The sequence below is a fragment of the Brassica napus genome, chromosome C1 (assembly GCF_020379485.1).
Source record: "Brassica napus cultivar Da-Ae chromosome C1, Da-Ae, whole genome shotgun sequence".
Lineage (NCBI taxonomy): Eukaryota > Viridiplantae > Streptophyta > Magnoliopsida > Brassicales > Brassicaceae > Brassica > Brassica napus.
Genome location: NC_063444.1, coordinates 21720870 through 21741653, shown reverse-complemented (window position 1 = coordinate 21741653; position 20784 = coordinate 21720870). Strand labels below are relative to the sequence as shown.

At 37.9% G+C, this 20784-nt stretch overlaps 1 protein-coding gene and 2 pseudogenes across 1 annotated transcript; 2 read left to right on the top strand and 1 right to left on the bottom strand.

Moving 5' to 3' along the window:
• The first annotated feature begins 2403 nt into the window (after positions 1-2403).
• LOC106405922 (F-box/LRR-repeat protein 16) lies at positions 2404-4167 on the top strand. Its single transcript, XM_013846478.3, has one exon. It carries the CDS (start codon positions 2526-2528, stop codon positions 4059-4061), a length of 1536 nt encoding a protein of 511 aa, XP_013701932.1. The 5' UTR covers positions 2404-2525; the 3' UTR covers positions 4062-4167.
• A 198-nt stretch (positions 4168-4365) lies between these two features.
• LOC106404320 lies at positions 4366-8832 on the top strand (annotated as a pseudogene).
• Positions 8833-15877: 7045 nt separating this feature from the next.
• Positions 15878-17283, bottom strand: LOC125580803 (annotated as a pseudogene).
• Positions 17284-20784: the final 3501 nt, after the last annotated feature.

Below are 20784 nucleotides of genomic sequence, written 5' to 3'. Positions count from 1 at the left end.
CGTCAGTCACCCAACTTCCAGAAAGATTTCACACATGTCTGGCCACATTTTTTTTCTTTGGGCAAGTCTGGCCACATATACTCATAAATTTCTTCTTCCTTTTATGAAATTATGTTTATATTTTTATCCCATGATAAATAAAGTTTGACATTTCATGTTTGCTCTTCGAGTTTTCCGTTATGTAGTATTTGAACCAAAACTATTGGAACTAGAGTAAAGATCAAACAATATCGATAATTAGATTTTCTGACCTATTACTGAGTAATGATGCCTTACAATGTCTTTTCTTGTAGGTTATAGTTTTAACTAGGCCAGTTCAATATGGATTTTGGTCCTGCTTATGTTTGTTTTGTTTTTGGTTTTTTTTTTTTGGTATTTCAGTTTATAAAAATTAGCTACCATATTGAAACCATAACTAATTTAGTTTGGTTCAATTCATATATTACCTATTTTTTCGTTTATTCGGTTTTATACCAATTTTTTTTTTTGTTTGGTTTGGTTTCATATTATATGAATTTTAAAGAATCATGTTGTCAAAGCTATCATTTATAAGAAAATTCCCAGATGTTCATAAAAATTAGAATGTCAAAGAATAACAAAATAAATAGAAATATATCTACCATCAAATAAAATAATCAATCTAAAACCAAAACCAAAGCTCAAAAGTGTGAAAATAAAAAAATGCTAAACAAAACATAAGCATGAAATAAAAAGTTTTTTCAACTCTCCCATAGTTGGTGACATTGTCCATCAAGATCATGCTTGTCCATCAAGGTCATGCCTCCTCCGACCAAACTTCGGAGAAATTTAGTTCGTTTATAGATGAGAAAAAAATATCAATAAATCCAATACTTGTAAATATTATAATTCAATGCTTGCAAACTAAAATATGAATTACCTTCTACTAGAGTCCATGAACTATTATAAGTTAATTTGTTATATAAGTCATAAGAAAACTAACTTATATATCAAATCAATTATCATGTATCGTGTTATAATGTATATATTGATATGTTTGATTTTGATCGGGTTTGTTCAGTTTATTCGGTTTGATCGGTTATAAACCTAACCATATCCAAATCCTATGGTTTTTATAAATCATATCCATTCGGTCTATATGGTATATACCAAAACCAAACCATATGTTTATTTAGGTTTGGTTTGGTATTACCATATTGAACATGCGTGATTTAAAGTCAAAAGAGCCCTAAGATGAATCAATGTATGAGGTGCTAGGATCTACGTTTTTTTGGGGTATATAGCACATGGACGGGAAAACAGCTTATTTATGCCCGAACTAGGGGTCGCTGAGAAAATACATACCCCAACTTTTACTGCATGTCAAGACATACCTTCACTAATCAAAAATTTGAAATTTATACCTGAACTAGGGGTCGATAAAAAAATACATATCCCAACTCTTATTGCATGCCAAAACATACCTTAACTAATCAAAAATTTGAAATTCTATACTATTATTTTCGGAATAATTTTTTGCAACGGAACTCTCACGTTAAAAATTAGAGTGGCTAAAGTCTATGTTACCCTTAATGAATTTTTATATATATTTTATTATATAATAAAATGAATTTTATATTAAAAATCTTATATATTTTTTAAAAAAATAATTATGATGATTTTTATATATTATGTTGTTATCTTAAAATAATATTTGACTATTATAAAAGTAAAAAAATTAACAGAAGTGATTTTTTACAATATTATATTTAAAAAAAAAAAATAAGATAATTCTTATATATTGTGTTGTTATCTTGATGTAAATATTATTTACTTATAATATTTACTAAATATTATTTACTTATAATATTTACTTATACAAATATATCTTAAAATCACTTCTTAGAAAATATCCTTATACAAATATATTGCTTCATTAATATTTAGTTAGATATTATTTTTATCTTAAAATTTAACTTTCATAATAGTAAAATATTATTTCAAGATAACAACACAATATATAAAAATTATCTTATATTTTCTAAAAAATATAATATTGCAAAAAATCACTTCACTTAATTTTTTTGCTTTTATAATGGTAAAATATTATTTTAAGATAACAACACAATATATAAGAATCATCATAATTATTTTTTAAAAAATATATAAGATATGTTTTGGTATGCAATAGGAGTTGGAATATGTATTTTTTTTTTATCGACTCTTAGTTCAGACATGAATTTCAAATTTTCGATTAGTGAATATATGTTTTGGCATACAGTAAAAGTTGGGGTATGTATTTTCTGTGGCATAGTTCCCTGCATATGGACTCAAATAGTTGAGAGTTCCATCACCAAAAATGTTTGACAGTTGTGATAACATAATTTAGCAAAAGAAAGCCCAGTGGGCTGAGATAAGGAATAAATAGGCCTTGAAGAAGGGAGAGAGAGGGTTAGTTGGTGGGTGACTTCTTGACGAAAATCTCGGAAAAGCAACTCGTGACTCGTGACTCGTGACTCAACCCTTTTATCCTCTCCACTGGGTGGCGCTCGCATGCACCACACAAAATGGGTCAAGCTCCGTCTTCTCCGGCGGATTCAACTACACGAGACACCGCTCTATGGCTCTGGCCTCCGGATTTCGTAGATTGCGATATCACGGCAGATCTCCCCGACGACTGCCTCGCTCACATCTTCCAGTTCCTCACCGCTGGAGATCGGAAACGATGCTCTCTAGTATCCAAACGTTGGCTACTCGTCGACGGTCAAAACCGCCACCGATTATCGCTGGCCGCCAAGGCGGAGATCCTCCCTTTCTTGCCTTCCATCTTCACCCGATTCGATTCCGTGACGAAGCTCGCTCTCCGATGCGATCGAAACTCCTTCAGCTTGAGCGACGAAGCTTTCGCCATGGTCTCGACTCGCTGCTCGAATCTGACGCGTGTCAAGCTCCGCGGCTGCCGCGAGATCACGGATCTAGGGATGGAGTCGTTCGCGAGAAATTGCAAGAGCCTGAAGAAGCTCTCGTGCGGCTCTTGTGATTTTGGAGCGAGAGGGTTGAACGCTGTGCTGGAGCATTGCAAGGTTCTTGAGGAGTTGTCTGTGAAGAGGATACGAGGGATCCACGAAACGGCGGAGGCGGTTAAGCTCCACTCATCGTCTTCGCTGAGATCTATCTGCTTGAAGGAGCTTGTTAACGGTCAGGTGTTCGAGTCTTTAGTTGCGTCAAGAACGTTAAAGAAGCTGAGAATCATTCGTTGTTTAGGTAATTGGGATAAAGTTCTTCAAGTTAACGGCGATGGTAACAGTTCTTTGACTGAGATTCACTTGGAAAGGCTCCAAGTTAGTGACTTTGGGCTCTCTGCAATATCGAAATGCCGAAAGTTGGAGACTTTGCACATTGTGAAGACACCCGAATGCTCGAATTCAGGTCTGGTTTGTGTTGTGGAGAGATGTAGATTGCTTAGGAAGCTTCACATTGATGGGTGGAGGACTAAGAGGATCGGTGATGAAGGTCTGATGGCTTTATCTATACACTGCTTGTTATTGCAAGAGCTTGTGCTTATTGGTGTTGACGCCACGCATACCAGCTTGTCCCCTATTGCTTCGAACTGTAAGAAGCTGGAACGGTTAGCTCTTTGTGGGAGTGGTGCGATTGGAGATGTAGAGATGGCTTGCATTGCGGAGAAGTGTGTGGCGCTGAGGAAGTTCTGCATCAAGGGGTGTCCGATTACGGATGTTGGGATCAAGGCGCTTGCTTTGGGCTGCCCTAATCTGGTGAAACTGAAGGTGAAGAAGTGTATAGTTGTTACAGGGGATGTCAGGGAGTGGCTGCGTGAACGGCGGAGGACGTTGGTGGTGAGTATGGATGGAGATGAGACCAAAGGTCCGGTCATGGTAAGTGAGCATGGCGGTAGAGGTCTTGAGACGGTGGTTGAGGAGGTGCTGACGCCCGTTGCTGATGGCGGTGGGGATGCAGAGCTTGCAGGTGGTGGTGGTGGTGGTAGGTTAGCTATGTTGAAGACGAAGTTACTTGCAAGTAAGAACTTTGTGGCTTTCACACTAAGGAGATGGTTGCAAAGTGAAGCTACTGGTTCTACTTGAGTCCGCTTCTGTATTACCTCTTGTTTATTTGTATGATCTTAACAATTCATTATCAATATTTCATGTGATCATGTATGTTATTATTATTAACTAGTACTACCAATCATATCTTCTTTTTTTTTTTTTTTCACTTATTAAAAGCTTTAAACTGCAGAGAGAAATGTATGATATGATCAACGTGTCTGATAAGTGTGGTATAACCTGAAATTTCAAGCTCAGTTGCTTTATTAGTCATCTTCAAAGGAGAAAACCGACGTGTCTGCATATCACTTTGTCTCTGAAGTCGGTGTGTATTTTACCCAACTGCGTCGGTAAACCACCGAAAGTTAGCAAGATTTGTCGATATAGAAGACATGGACTACTGTTAGGTACTGTCGGGTTGGGGCCAAGTTTACAGAAAGGCGAATGGCTTTGTCTCTCCCTCATGGAACCAAAAAAGATTGCCGATGAATAAAGATTCAGTAATCTCTATTATTATATTCGATAAATTGCAAATTCATTAGAAGATTAGTATTTTCATGTGTTTTTGTTGTTTGCTAACAAGTTGTTCCAATTTTTTTTGGATAATCATATCGAAACAGAGATCATTACAAAATCTGTTTACCTCGTTTGTATATGAAAACAAAACCCCATTTCGGTATTAGGTTCTAGTTTTTTGTTTGATCTGATATTTACAAAAAAATTTCATGCTTTAAAAAAGGATTTAAAAAAAAATATTGAAAAGAAAAAGAAGATTTGTTGATCAGAAAAGAAGAAGATTTATTTGGAGTTTTACGATTCCAAAAAATTGTGAAATTGGAACACATTATTTGACTTTTAACTCCAAAATTAAACAACTCTTAAAATAACATCATTTACGAAGCATTTTTGGAAAGTTTTCGAGATTATGTAGTTGTTGGAAGTTAAAACGTTTGAAAATTTCTTTAATGTTCTTTAAAAACCCCAACAGTCCTAGGCCAAAATCACTACATTTCACAACTTATTCGACGGCACATATGGATCATAATCTAGCCACCGCCGAGAATAATATTTTCTTTTTTTCTTTGAATATGTTTTGTTAATTTCGAGATTTCTTCCGTTGTCAGGGTACGTTACATTCTATGTATCTTACGTTATATGCTCGATAACATTTTTCGACTAGGTGCTGGAAGAGCTGGTGAAGCAAGTGCATCTTCGAGGTCTACGAGGAGAACACGGAGGATGGATTGATTTTTTAGCTTTTTGCAACCAAAGAGCTTTAACACCATCTAGCATTTCCATGGTTTCCCGTGACGTGTTGGTCGCTTTTCTCACAACCTTCAAGAAGAAAGAAGATTTGAAGGTTTTGTTATTGTAATTATAAACTACCTAATGCTTGCTAATTACTAGAGTGTTGGTTCTAATTCTAAACCAATTCATTTTTTTCTTTAGGCTCTGCAATGTCGTGCCAATAGTCTTCTATTTGAAAAGTTGAAGCAGGTGACTACTGAAAATAACACTCCTGAGCAGGTGAGTGTTAGCTGTCTAACAAAGAAAACATGTTTTAACGATGCGTATATATATATATTGGTAGTAGTATGTGTTTGAATTTATCTTTTGGACTGTACAGATGCTTATTCGACTGACCATGAATCATCCAGAATTCTCATCAGACTATTCTTTCCCATCACTCTCCAATGTTTGTTTCATTTCTTTGGATCATTGTCTCTTTATGTTTAACGTGTTGAAGTTTCTTGTTTAGACTGTTTCTTAAGAATTGCTAAAAGCAGGACTGGCTTGTATCCGATATTGGAATGAAGTCGTCGACTGTGATGAAATCAACCGACATGATAGCTGTCGATTGCGAGATGGTTCTTCGTGAAGATGGGACTGAAGGTCTGGTTAGAGTCGGCGCTGTAGACCGTCATGGAAAGGTATTTGTTGGTTTCTTGTTTTTTTTTTTGTAATCTTGGTTCAGTTGATTAAATGTTTATTGCTTTAGGTGATTCTTGACAAATTTGTGAAACCGGCCAAACCTATTGTTGACTATAGGACAGCCATTACAGGACTTACTGCACATGACATCGAAAAAGCAACTCTCACTGTGGTAGATATTCAGGTATACATTGTTGTATCTATAAATGATATTTTCTCCTATTTTATGAAAATTCTTAATTTAATTGTGCAGAGAGAACTTCAGCACTATCTCTCTGATGGTGCTTTTTGGTTGGTCACAGTCTGAACAAAGACATGAATGGTAAGTAAAAATGGCATTCTAAGAGTGAGTAATATACTATTTTTAATATATAATTGTTCTAAATTATTGGTATATATTGGCTTACAGTGTTGAAGATAGATCATCCTAAAGTAATGGATACAGCACTTGTGTTCAAATTTTCAAATGCTAGAAATTCAAGAAAACCTTCACTTAATGACCTTTACAAGGTACCCTCTATAATGGTTATGTTACTACTATTGAAGTAATTTACTAGAAAAAGACATTCTCGTATTTCTGATTTTTTTTATTTTACAAGCGATTTTTTGTAAGGAAGTTCGAAAGGAAGGTGTTTCTCATAATTGTGTACACGACGCTGCAGCTTCAATGAATATTGCACTTGCTTTTATAAAGAAACCATTTGACACAACAGTTACCCCATCAAAAGAGGTTTTTATAATAGATTTATTTACAAACAAACTATAATTTATCATTTACTGATGGCTTATTTCTATAGATGCTGGAGGCTGAGAAATCAAGACTCTTCATTCATAGAATCCCTTCCTATGTGCCATCTGAAAAATTGAACCTTGTTCTCGCTGGAGAATTTCATTCTACAAAGTTTAAACTTGATGTTAAGGTGATAATCAAAAGCATATGAATATGTTTATTTTAAAGTTTTTTTCTTTCTAAAGTTCCTTCACACTGAATTCTTTTCTGATTTTTTTTTGATAGCCGGCAAAAACACAGGGAGGTAACTATTGTGCTCTTGTTGTTTTCGATAGTTCCAAAGAAGCTGATCAAGCATTCGAAAACGTTAATGGATACAAAGAGAGGGTACTTTAGAATATCTTTATTCGTATTGACTGTAAACTTTGTTTGAAGATATGATGAGTTTGATGAAATGTGATTTTTTTTTTGTTTTTCAGGATTCATTTGGTTTGCCACAAAAACTGTCTAGCTTAAAGCTGAATTCGGGATTAAGTGCAAGTTGTTATGTCCGCAAAATGGTTTAAGATGAATGATGCAACCTTGGAGTATTCTACTATTATAATGACTAGGGCATAGCCTCCACGCAAGCGCGGGGCTGAGAATATTGTTGATGTATTGGATAATCTTGTGTACAGAATGTTGTGTTTTCACTTATACACGCAGTGGCGGATCCAGTCCTAATTTTAAGTGGGATCAATATGGTTCTTAAATAAAAAATAAATGTTAAAGAGGGGTCAAGATGGAATCAAACCTAAATTTTTGTGGGTTCAATGGGTGAATATTACCACTGAGCATTGAGCTACTGAATTTATACAAAATTTAAGCACAAATTTAAAGTTTTTATCAAATTTTTGTGGGTGTCATTTGACACCACTCCTTCTTTGGGTGGATCCGCCGCTGAAACACACGCTACCATGTCTACAAAGCAATTTCTGTTTTGTGGTATTGCATTCAAATTTAAACTTAAAGAATTTTCTCTACCCTATATACGTATATTATGACAATAAATCACTAACAAAATCGCAACATTCCATTATATTGGTACCATGTTCAGATGCTGGTCACAGATTCAACAGACTCAGCTGTCTTCGTTGCGTTTAGCGGGAATAACACAGGTAGCAAAAAATTTGGTGTAATCTTTTCCTTTTTGCACCCTTGTTACATCTATAAATTTTATAATTCTCAAATCAAATCCGTAATTTAGAAAACAGAATGAATCTGTAAGTTTTGGACTTTGAGTTTTTCGTGCTTTTTAAATAACAGATAAGCTTAATCATCAGGTTCAAAATATCTAAGAATGTCAACTCGTAATTAACGATAAAAATACTTATCTAGATTTACTCAAGTCTGATTCTAAAACAATCCATAAATCCCTTGAAAACCTCATAACTTTAAACCTAAATTTAGAAAATCAAAGCATTGCAATATATAAGATTTAGTCGTATTAGAGTCTAATCCTAAATCCATATTTTTTTGTTTGTTTGAAAAGAAGCTTTATATGGTTACAAGAGGAAAGGAAAACTTTATACAGTTTCACTCAGTATTTATGAGAAAAGTTGGAGGATATGCAGCCCAACACATCATTGAACAATTTTTTTATTTTTTTTTATCATTGAACAATTTAGAACACTGGTTACTCATATTTTTCTTTTTAAGAGTATAAGATTTTAAGAATTTAGAATTAGGCTGTGCCCTTTCCACTCAGGCTCAGTGTTCGAAACAGCTTGGTACCAACATTGAGCCATACATTCATAAAAAGCAAGGTAATAATAATCAATACCATTAAAAGAGGATCATTCTCAAATTATATCCTTAATGAAAATTGCAGTTTTCTCAAAAATACCCTTATTTTTACAAAGAATTAATAAAATTCATTAATGGCATTTAAGTCTTTTGGTTTTGGGCCTACAGATACACCTAAATGGATCTATAAATAATAGGCCTATATATATATTTAAAATATATATTAATTTTAAATTTAATCTAAGTATAAATATATTATGAACAATAAATGAATTAAGAAACATGAAAATATTATTTTCTTAAATATACGTATCAATATTCAAAATAGATCATTTGAATATTATACATATTTTCAATACAAACCAAAATCGTATATCCTACACCATATATCATATACATATTTGAATATCATTTTTCAGTGTATAATGTCATTTTATACATAATATTAATATGGCAATTACGAGTGTTCAAGAATATTTTAAAAACTATCTTAAAATAAATTTTTAAATCTAAAATACAAACACAAACTTATAATAGGTTATTAATAACGAAAATAAACTAATATTGTCATATCAATAAGTTATTTTATATTATCATTTTTTATTTAGATAACATGATAAAATTTTATCAAATTCTAAGGAATCACTAATTTATGTAATATTAATAAATATATGAGTAATTTAATCAATTTTTTAAAAAAGTACTATAAGATATTTTGTTATCGGATCAATAGTATCAGATCGCGGGTTAATAGTCAGTTTTTAGGTTTTTACCGGGTTATATCGGATTTTTAATTAACAAATTTTTCATTAAATCCGAACAGGATTATATACAATGTATCGGGTCTATAGGTTCAAACATGAATCTAGGTCAGATATGAAAACAAATTTTAAAACTCAAACATTATTATAGAACAGCTACCATATTTCGAACAAATACCATATTTTGAAGAGAAAAAAAACAAATGATAAAAACCTAAAAACTCAATTGTTATGGTTCGAAATGAAAAATAATGGTAATTTGTAAATCAGTTTTCGATTAATAAATAAAAAACAAACAAACCCGCGCTTTCTAAGCGCGGGTCAAAATCTAGTTACCTTTTAAAATATTAATAAAAGAAGTTTCAAGTAGAAAAATTAATATAATCTTGTATTTTCAAAATTGTATACAATTAGCACACGCACAAACCGTTAGTAGATTAGATGACATACAAAATGACTTAGAGATCAAATATATCATATGATTGTAGATGCAACAATTTACTCCTTATTTTAAGCAAGAACCAACTACGACAAAATTTATGTATGATGTGTATCTCTTTATTTCCTTTTTAAAAGTACATCCTAAAAAAGAATTGAAAAGAAATAATATTTACATTTGCAAATGACTTGTTATACACATACATAAAATGATAAAACTGTGTTTGCAGAGACAAAGTCCAAGACTTTTTACGTAGTGAGAAAAAGAAGAGAGTAGAAAGATTCCTAACTACTCTTTGAAAAAAAATAAAATTTCTTTCAAGTGTCAATCTTTATCGACTTGTGAACACGCTCTTGTTCTTTTGTAACTGAAGCAAAGAAAGTAAACTTTGTTTGTCGTTATCTACCATAACACATGAATCTGCAGGTAAAAGCAATCTCAAGGTGAAGCTTTCTACTTGCTTGACTCTTAATTTCACAATTTTGTTTTTCCTCATTCTAGAAACTAAACATGAATGTAAAAAAAAAAAAACCTGAATACCACAGTTCAACTGCAATCCATAACATTGACTGAGACAGAACCTTAAGCAAAGACAACTAACGGTTTAGATCGCACCATATGTTCTTTCACTTGGTCTATGTGTTGGTGCTTGAGTAGAAGACGTGGAAGCTCGGTCCCATGAGACTTCATTGGCAAAGGCCTTGTTGATCTCTTCGGTTCTCTTGAGTAGCTTTGTCCACTTCCACTCACCTGTTTACAAAGACCATATCCAGTACATTACCTATAAATTGGCTCCTGTGGATTTATAAACTATACTAAAGACCAACAGTGAGGTTTCATAAATGAATACTTATAGAATCCATTATATAAAAGATGAGACTGGTAATGAAAAAGAGAAATACCGAAAAAAACGTAACTTCATGGGGGATTCATGCTTTTGGCGGAAGAGTTCCAGCAAGCCATCCTCAGATGCTACCAGGGTTTTGTCTTTTGCCATTCATATTGGCGGTGGCTTGTTCAGACACAACGGCTCTCTGACGGTGGAGGAATTCCAGTTTCTTTTCAAGTGTTTCCATTGTCTTAATCTTTTGTCTTACCTCTGCATCCTCAACCTGTGAGCACATCGATAATGTTCAGATATCAAACAGGAACTTACACTACGCTTTCAAAATGGAAAGAGAAGTAATATCCTACATACCTCTAATTTGAAACACCTCGACTATTCTGCTGCAACTCCGCAGACTGAAGTTCCTATTACAAAAAATGGTTGCTATGACAAAACAATCTCTGAAGAAATTCTCTCAAACACATGTCTCCTGCTTTCTAGTCGCTTATAATGGTACACTGAATTAGAATCAATTTGAAAGGCAATAGTATTATTTATTCACCTTGTATAACTCAGTGTTTCTCGTAACAGTCTCTGTTAACTCTTCCTTCAAAGTTTATATCTTCTCCATGCCTCTAGATCCTCCTTACTCGGATTTGAGGGATGTGATTACACGCTCCTTTTTTCCTTCAACCTATGGATTTATATACAACATACAAAGGAGAAAAAAAATATATGAATTTCATGTGATTACTTTGTTATTCACACGGTTGAAGGAGGGAGAATTCAGCTAGAAGATACCAACCTTAGTAGTATGTGATGCGCCCAGTTATCTCAAAACACAATAAAAACGCAGTTCCACACATTGATGAACTGAACCTTCATGATATCTACGACCAGCGGGGATGAAGCCGTGGATCTCCGAATTCTGCATATTCAGTCAGATGAGATATTTAAATGAAGAGTTAGATAGGCGATTATAAACAGATCTGGAAGAGAGGTTGCAATTGATCGAAGAAGTCTTTACCGTGTCATCAAGGAAGAGAAGCTGATTCCCATGAACTCGTCATTTTTTTGATGTTCCGAGAATCCCGAAAATGGAGAGAACCGAAAGTTGAGTGGCAGACGGCGGCTTTGGCAACTGGAGCAGCGGATGAAATCATTTTAAGAAGGTGTAATACAGTTTTATTGGAGGACGAATTGTTTAGAGAATGAGGGCCGTAGGGTTCCTCTCGTAAGATAACGTATATATAAGGCGGAATGGAGGAGGTGTAGCGAACGTGGTCTGCCATTGATTGGGAGACGTAGAGGTTGATAACGGAGATTGTGATTCCGTTATAAAGATCCGTTCCGAGAAACACCAAATCGAAGCTCAAGTACAAAAGATCCCGACGATAGAACGATCTTTCCCACAATGAACTATGTAACGAATTACAGAATTGTATCAAGATTTGAGAAATTACAACTCTATTTTCCTGAATGAATCTAAAAGAGAGAGACCATGACTCTGTTTATACTCGTAACAGAACAAACTGATTCAACTAATCAAAATAAGACGCGTGTCACACTCTGATTAGCTCCTCCTTTCTGTTACGCTGTTAACGACTTCCTCCCTTTCCTCCACTCCTTATTTGACACCTGTCTTTCTTTACATCCTCCGTTTTCCCTGTAACACAACTTCCCTCCTTTGACAACCTTGACCACAAGGTTAGAACTCAAATGCTGGAAACTTCTTCTTCATATCAAACAAATACTCCCACGTCGCTTCCTCCGCTGTTTGGTTAGACCATTGCACCAATACCATCGTAGCTGCTTGGCCTTGGCGTTGAACCATCTTGCGAGCCAAGCAAAACGTAGGTTCCTTGAGCGACACATCATATAAGACCGAAGGCAACTGATTAGATGTAGTGGCATTCCCTACCAAACGCTTCAACTGAGATACATGAAAGACCGGGTGGATTTGAGATGATGTAGGTAGTTGCAACTTATATGCCACTACTCCCACCTTATCCAAGATCTTATAAGGACCATAGTACTTCAGTGCTATCTTTTGAGAAGAGCGTTGAACCACTGATTGTTGCCTGTAAGGTTGAAGCTTCACAAACACCCAATCTCCTAACTCAAAAGATCTCTCACTGCGATGCCTATCAGCCACCTGCTTCATCCTGTGTTGTGCTCGTAGTAAATGAAAGTTAAGAACCATTAACATATCTTCCTTCTCCTGTAAACTCTTAGCCACTACTTGAACTCTAGCTTCTCCCGACAAGTAAGGAAGATGAATTGGTGGAGGTTGACCAAAGACAATCTCATAAGGGGTAGTCTGAGTAGCTGAGTGATAGCTTGTATTATACCAATACTCCGCAAGAGTCAGCCATTTACTCCATAACTGTGGCTTATCATTTGTCATGCATCTCAAATAAGTCTCCAAGCAACGATTTACTACTTCCGTATGACCATCACTCTGCGGATGATAAGCCGTTGATAGGTTTAAGGTGCATCCTTGTAGCTTGAATAACTCCTGCCAAAAGTCACTTGTGAAGATTGCATCTCGATCACTGACTATAGAGCGCGGCATACCATGCAGCTTAAACACATTGTCCAGGAAAGCTTGAGCCACTGAAGCTGCCGAGTAAGGGTGTTTCAAGGCAATGAAATGTGCTGCTTTACTCAAACGATCCACCACCACTAGTATTATTGACCTCCCACCCGAGAGAGGTAAACCATCTATGAAATCCATAGAGATATCCATCCAAACACCTTCAGGTATAGGTAATGGCTGCAATAGACCAGGAGATGCTGCAGTGTCGTATTTACACTGTTGACAAACCATACATGCTCTGATCTAGGCCTGGATATCTTTAGCCATGCCTTTCCAATAGAACAAACTCTTCACTCTCTGAACTGTTACATCCCGTCCTGAATGTCCTGCATGACTAGACCCATGTAACCAATTCAAAATCATCTCTCGGAGTGTTACTTCAGATGGCACCACAATTTTATTCTTCCTCCGCAAAATGTTCTGGTACCAAGATAAATGTTTCTTACTCGTAGGTTTCTTTTTCAACTCCTCAATGATGTCTTTTAACAGCGCATCCTTCTCATATTCTTCTTGTATCCTCTTCAACAAGTCACACTCCACTACTGTCATTGCCATATGCAATATTTCTGCTCCATCCACTCTAGATAATGCATCTGCCACCACATTATCTTTACTTTGTTTATACTGAATCTCATAGTCGAATTCTAGCAACTTTGCTAACCATTTTTGCTGTATTGAAGTGTTAAGCCATTGCTCTAGTAAATACTTCAAGCTTCTCTGATCAGTCTTGATCACAAAATGATTAGTCAACAAGTAGTGCCTCAATTTTTGTATTGCAAACACAACAGCTAGTAACTCCTTCTCATAGATCGATAAACTCAGTTGCTTGCCTTTCAAATGACGACTTATGAATGCCAATGGATGACCCTCCTGCATCAAAACCGCACCAATGCCTTGATTGCAGGCATCAGTCTCCACCACAAAAGGTTTATCAAATTGAGGAAGGGCTAAAACCGATGCCGAACATAAAGCTTTCTTCAACTGCTCCAATGAAACCTGAGCCTCCTCAGTCCATTTAAAAGCATCCTTCTTTGCAATACAGTCATAGGTCTCGCTATGATGCCAAAATCCTTCACAAAATGCCTATAATAGCCTGCTAGCCCCAAGAACCCTCTCAACTTTTTCAAGGTACTTGGTGTTGGCCATTCAGCGACTGCTTTGATCTTACTTAGATCAGTAGACACTCCTGAAGCTTGTATGAAATGTCCCAAGTACTCCACTCTTGATGTTGCAAACGCACATTTGCTCTGCTTAGCAAACATCTTATGGATTCTCATCAATTCAAAGACTATTCTGAGATGTTTGAGATGATCTTCCATACAAGATTTGTATATGAGAATGTCATCAAACAATATCAGAACAAACTTCCTCAAGCACTCCTTAAACACATCATTCATCCATCCTTGAAATGTTGCAGGTGCGTTTGTTAATCCAAACGGCATGACCAAGTACTCATAATGCCCACTATGCGTTTTAAAAGCCGTTTTATGAACATCCTCCTTCTCCATTCTTAACTGATGGTAACCAGCCCTCAAATCAATCTTTGAGTAAACTGATGATCCTCCAAGCTCATCCATCAAGTCATCAATGAGAGGAATAGGGAATCTATCTTTCACAGTCATGTTGTTCAATATTCTATAGTCTACATAGAGCCTCCAAGTGTTGTCCTTCTTCTTGACCAAGACGACTGGTGACACATAGGGACTGGAACTTGGCTGGACTGTTCCTGCTTGGAGCAATTCTTTAACCATTTTATCCACTTCATTCTTTTGATAAACCGCATACCTATAGGGTCGTTGGTTTACTGGCTCAGCTCCTTCCTTCAAGATTATCTTGTGGTTGTGATTGAGCCTGAAAGGTGGTAACTCTTTCGGTTCTTGAAATATATATGCATACTCTCTTGTTAGCTTCTCAATCCTCTCATCCATATGGCCTTGTGTTGTGTTAACTCCTAACACATTCAACTTCACAGCTGCTCCGTCACATTCTTCATATGCATAAATCATATGTAACTGCATCTCAGACTCTTGCGACTTATGCTTCCTCTTAAACTTCACTTCTCTTACTGATCCTGGTTGAATACTCGTCAGTAATACTTTATGATTTCCCCACTTAAACCTCATCTCCAGCTTCTCAAAATCCCATGTAATAGGTCCAAGCTTTGCCAACCATTGAACTCCCAAAACCATATCGTGACCACCAAGCGGAATTACCATGAAGTCAGAGGTAAACTGTTGACCTTGAAACTCCCATTGGAGGTTCTCAATCTTTCCAGACACTGTAATTCTATTGCCATCAGCTACTGCAACTTTTGTCTTCCCTGCTTCTTTGATTTTACATCCCAATATCTCTGCAATCTTAGGATCAATGAAGTTATGTGTTGATCCTGAGTCAATCAATACGTATATCGTCTTCTTCCCATGATATCCCCTCACTTTCATTGTAGTATAATCAGTAATACCAGATATCGCATTGATTGAGATCCTAGCTTGATCCTTCGCTTCATATTGTTCCTCCTCTTCTTCATAATCCAACGCCTCATGAAAAATATCTTCTTCCTCACACTCCATTGCATACAATTGAGTCTTTTTATGTTTTAAGTAATGATCAGGAGTAAACTTCTCATCACAGTAATAGCATAACCCTTTAGCTCTCCTCTCGCTCATCTCCGCTTGAGATAAGAATGGTTTCATCTTACCATTCGTTTCTCTCTGCTTTGACACCTCCTCCTTGTTCTTACTTCCTTCTTCCTTCTTACTCCCTAGTATTTCCTTCTGTTGATTCTACGGAGGCTTATGTTGGCTCCAATTACTCTTCGTTTCTCTCCTCGGATGTGCCCTTTCGTACAATCTACCCAGTACTAAACACTCTCGAGTTGAAGTTGGATGAAACATTCTGACATGCATCTGAGTATCCAATCTCAACCCTGCCAAATAAGCACTCAATAGGTATTCCTCTGACATACGAAGCCTTGCTCTGATCAACTCAAACTCAGCATGATACTCCGCAATCCCTTCTGTCTCCTTCAATTTCTTCAACTCCGCAATAGGATCATCCAAGACTTCTTCAAATCTTTCTTTAAGTCTATTCCTGTAACCTCTCCAATTGCGTAATATCAAAGCTCCCTCATCTTCTTGTACTATGCCATGCGTAAGCTTCACCATCAAAATGCATCGACTTAAGACTGACTTTAGCCTCCTCCGAAGTATCATCAATCACAAAGAACTGCTCAACCTTCGGAAACCACTCTTTGACCTTAGTACCGTCGAATCTATGAAAGTCGATCTTCCCCAATCTCGTCATACCATTATTGTGACGATGAAATCCATGTTGATTGAATCACGGAACGTTGTTCTCCGCACCGGAATTCATTTCGTCATGAACTGGTATTGTAGCACTCGTCGACGCGTTTATCGTATTACGATTCATCATCATTTCGAACGCTTCCACCTTCTCCTTCACACGCTCTCCTATCTGAGACGTTTTCTCGTTCTGTAACTCTATCGCCTTCTCAATCGCTTCAAATCGTGACGTCGTAGCTCCATCCATCTTATGCACCGCCATCGTGTTCTTCAATAGAGCTTGTGCTCTTGTTTCCACCATTGTTTCCGATCACTAACGCCGCCTAATCCGAGGATGCGACGGCTCTGATACCACTGATAACGGAGATTGTGATTCCGTTATAAAGATCGATTCACCGTTCCGAGAAACACCAAATCGAAGCTCAAGTACAAAAGATCCTGAAGATAGAACGATCTTTCCCACAATGAACTATGAAACGAATTACAGAAATGTATCAAGATTTGAGAAATTACAACTCTATTTTTTGAATGAATCTAAAAGAAAGAGACGACGACTCTGTTTATACTCGTAACAAAACAAACAGACTCGACTAATCAAAATAAGACGCGTGTCACACTCTGATTAGCTCCTCCTTTCTGTTAAGCGGTTAACGACTTCCTCCCTTTCCTCCACTCCTTATTTGACACCTGTCTTTCTCTACATCCTCTGTTTTCCCTGCAACAGAGGTAAAGAATTATAAAACGATTCATGGAATCAGAAACAAACAATCTGCGCTTCTCTCTATGAATCAGCCAAACCCTTGTGGGAACCGAAATTCGCACTGTCGATTTCCGTTTAAATTAGGAAAGTTAGGAAAACCCTAATTTCCCAGAGGTCCCGGATATCTGTTAAACCACACGCCAAGCAATCAGAACACACAATTAAAGAAGAAAAGAAATAAGAAATCGTAAAAGAGAGCAAAAAGATTTTTATTCCGAATTCGCGTATGAGCGTTACAACAAGGTAGAAGCCTTCGCTATGAGAGCTGTCGGCGAGATTCCTAGTTCTAACAACCTAAGATTGCAAAACCTAGTTGAGTCGCAGCTCGAAAAAACAAAAACGGAAAGTTGCCTAATTGCTCTAAGTGCTAAGCTTGCTCTGAAAAAAGTCTCTCCCCATGCCTCTCGCGTAGGACTTCTTATATACTGGCTCCTAGGTCGGTTTACGCTTTTCCTCTTCTGCCCTTAAGTCGTCATAGCATAAAAATGGAGATATTCCATTTTTTCCGATCTTCGTAATTATTTTCAAAATTTCGTATTTATCCGCGGAGACTTGACATTTATCTTTCCTTGCGAACTAAGCGTAAACCGTCATGCGGCTTACGGGCTGTTGGCTAAGAAATCGTAAGTTGGGCCTCGAGTCATGTCTTAGGTCCCTTTGGGCCGTCTTCTGACTCGAAGCGTTTATTACGGCTTCTTTCGATAAAGAACAAACTTTTCGTGGTTTTTACCGTAAAGTTTGATCGATGACTTACAATGGCGGGAAACATGAAATGGGTTCGCTACGGTCTTCGGGAGATAGCATCGACGGGTAGACGAGAATGCATGGACTAATGTCGTATCAACGTTTCGGAAGAGGTCGGTCGCTACGTAGCGACCGAGCGGAACGAACGCTTAGCGACCGAGCTTCGGCTTGAGCTCGGTCGCTACGTTGCGACCGAGCTTCGGCTCGAGCTTGGTTGCTACGTTGCGACCGAGCGGAATGAACACTCGGTCACTACGTAGCGACCGGGCTTCGACAATCTGATTATACGAAGGATTTTTTGAGTAAGTAACGGGCGACCGGTTTTTAAAAATTTATTAAATTGACGCGACATATGGAGATGTCAAAATAACGATGTTTCCGCAGATTTTTGAAAAACGTTTTCGCTTTTGTTTTTATTCTTCGGTGAAAGTTTCTCTGAGTCACTCATGGAGTTTGCCCAAAGGTTATTTCACCGAGATCTAGTCGCGAAATGTTTTTGCAGGTTTCTTGAATGAATCAGTTAAACAGCGATAGACTTAGTCGACGAGCGGGGAGGACGTGTTCTCTTTGTCGTATTTTCTGTTACTTTTGTTCTTGATTTTGCTTTGTCGCAAATGTTTTTGATGTTTTTCCGTGAGTCGGGTTGTTCAACGAAAAATGAGAGTGATGCTTTGATGCCTAAAGAATTCTCGTATAATGATTCTTATACGAAACTCATTTTATCAAATCGGAAAAGATCTTTATGACTTCAACAAATCATCGACTTTCATTCTGAAGTTTGGCAGAGGTTTTCTAAACGAATGATTGCGATGATAGATTCTGTATAGTCTTTGAGAATTTTTCCAACATGGTTTGGATCAGTTCCTATCGTTTAGACGAATCTCAGATTGTCGTTTGCTTTTAGGATGATCTTGATGAGACATCGCATTGTTTGAATATGTTTTTGAAGTATGAGAGTATACGAGTATAGCATACGCACCTACTCCGTCCCTTTTTTCTCGAGGAATAGAATGATCGACAGTCCGAGTCGGTTTGAAGACGACGCTTGGACTGTAATTTGGTTGTTTCCAGGTTGAAGACTTGGAATATGTCGGTTCCGAGAGAATTGCCAGAAACAAATCTGTTTTACGACGACGTTCATGTCTCTAGTTTTTTCTCTCCTTAGGAAGCGAGCTTGATATGCGTGGCGATTGTTTCTGGATTTTCGGAGAGTTTAGATCGGTTTGCAAGATCTGGACGAACAGTTATGGGACAATATATCGAGACATGAAAAATCACCTAAGACTTAGTTCGCTAGACTATCCACCTAGGTTTTACGTTTCCTAAAGTTCTATGGCAGTCTCAAAGGCGTTTTTATTTCTTAGTAATTTCCTACGAAAAATCCAAGTCTGATTTCAAAAATTTCAAGTCGCAATTACCTTAGTTCTCTCGAAGATGCAGTTTTGTCTCTTCTCAGTTTTGCTAGCTCATTTGCCCTTCTCTTTTTGTGTCTGTCTGCCCACTTCGAATAGCAAGAATATTAACTTTTCATGCACTTCTCTGCTTTCTTGGCCGCGTTTTGGCTGCTGCCAATATTGCGGTTTTCGTGATCCATGTTTCAATCTTAGTATAATTGGATTTACGAAAATGAATAGGCATCTCGTCGAAAACTTTTTAGCGTTTAGGAATAGCCAGGGATGATCGAGAGATGCCAAGGATGTTCAGTACGACTCGCCAGGTGATGAAGTTTTGGCCACAGATCAAGGCGCGAGAGGACGGATGGTGAGACCATGGAGACAGGCGGTTGGGCGAATTTTGATTCTCGGATTTCGCTCCATCTCTTTCCTTATCCGATATTCTTTTTCTACGATCGTTGTTAGATTTTCGAAGGTTGTCATATGTTGCGAAAGTTTTTCCAAAAAAATTATAGCGATTGACTCGTTCGCGGGTCGGTTGTAACGTAGCGACCAACCGAGTGGCTAGGTCGCTCAATACGTAGCGACCGACCATGTAGCTTGGTTGCTCAATACGTAGCGACCAGCCGAGTGTCTTGGTCGCTCAATACGTAGCGACCGACCGAGTGGCTTGATCGCTCAATACGTAGCGACCGACCGAGTGGCTAGGTCTCTCAATTCATAGCGACCGACCAAGTTGCTTGGTCGCTCAATTCGTAGCGACCGACCGAGTGTCTTGGTCGCTCAATACGTAGCGACCGACCGAGTGGCTTGGTCGCTCAATACGTAGCGACCGACCGAGTGGCTTGGTCGCTCAATACGTAGCGACCGACCGAGTGTCTTATTCGCTCAATACGTAGCGACCGACCGAGTGGCTTGGTCGCTCAATACGTAGCGACCGACCGAGTGGCTAGGTCGCTCAATACGTAGCGACCGACCGAGTGGCTAGGTCGCTCAATACGTAGCGACCGACCGAGTGGCTTGGTCGCTCAATACGTAGCGACCGACCGATTAGCTAGGTCGTTCAATACGTAGTGACCGACCGAGCGGCTAGGTCGCTCAATACGTAGCGACCGACCGAGCGGCTAGGTCGCTCAATACGTAGCGACCGACCGAGCGGCTTGGTCGCTCAATACGTAGCGACCGACCGAGTGTCTTGGTCGCTCAATACGTAGCGACCGACCGAGTGGCTAGGTCGCTCAATACGTAGCGACCGACCGAGTGGCTAGGTCGCTCAATACGTAGCGACCGACCGAGTGGCTAGGTCGCTCAATACGTAGCGACCGACCGAGTGTCTTGGTTGCTCAATACGTAGCGACCGACCGAGTGGCTTGGTCGCTCAATACGTAGCGACCGACCGAGTGGCTTGGTCGCTCAATACGTAGCGACCGACCGAGTAGCTAGGTCGCTCAATATGTAGCGACCGACCGAGTGTCTCGGTCGCTCAATAC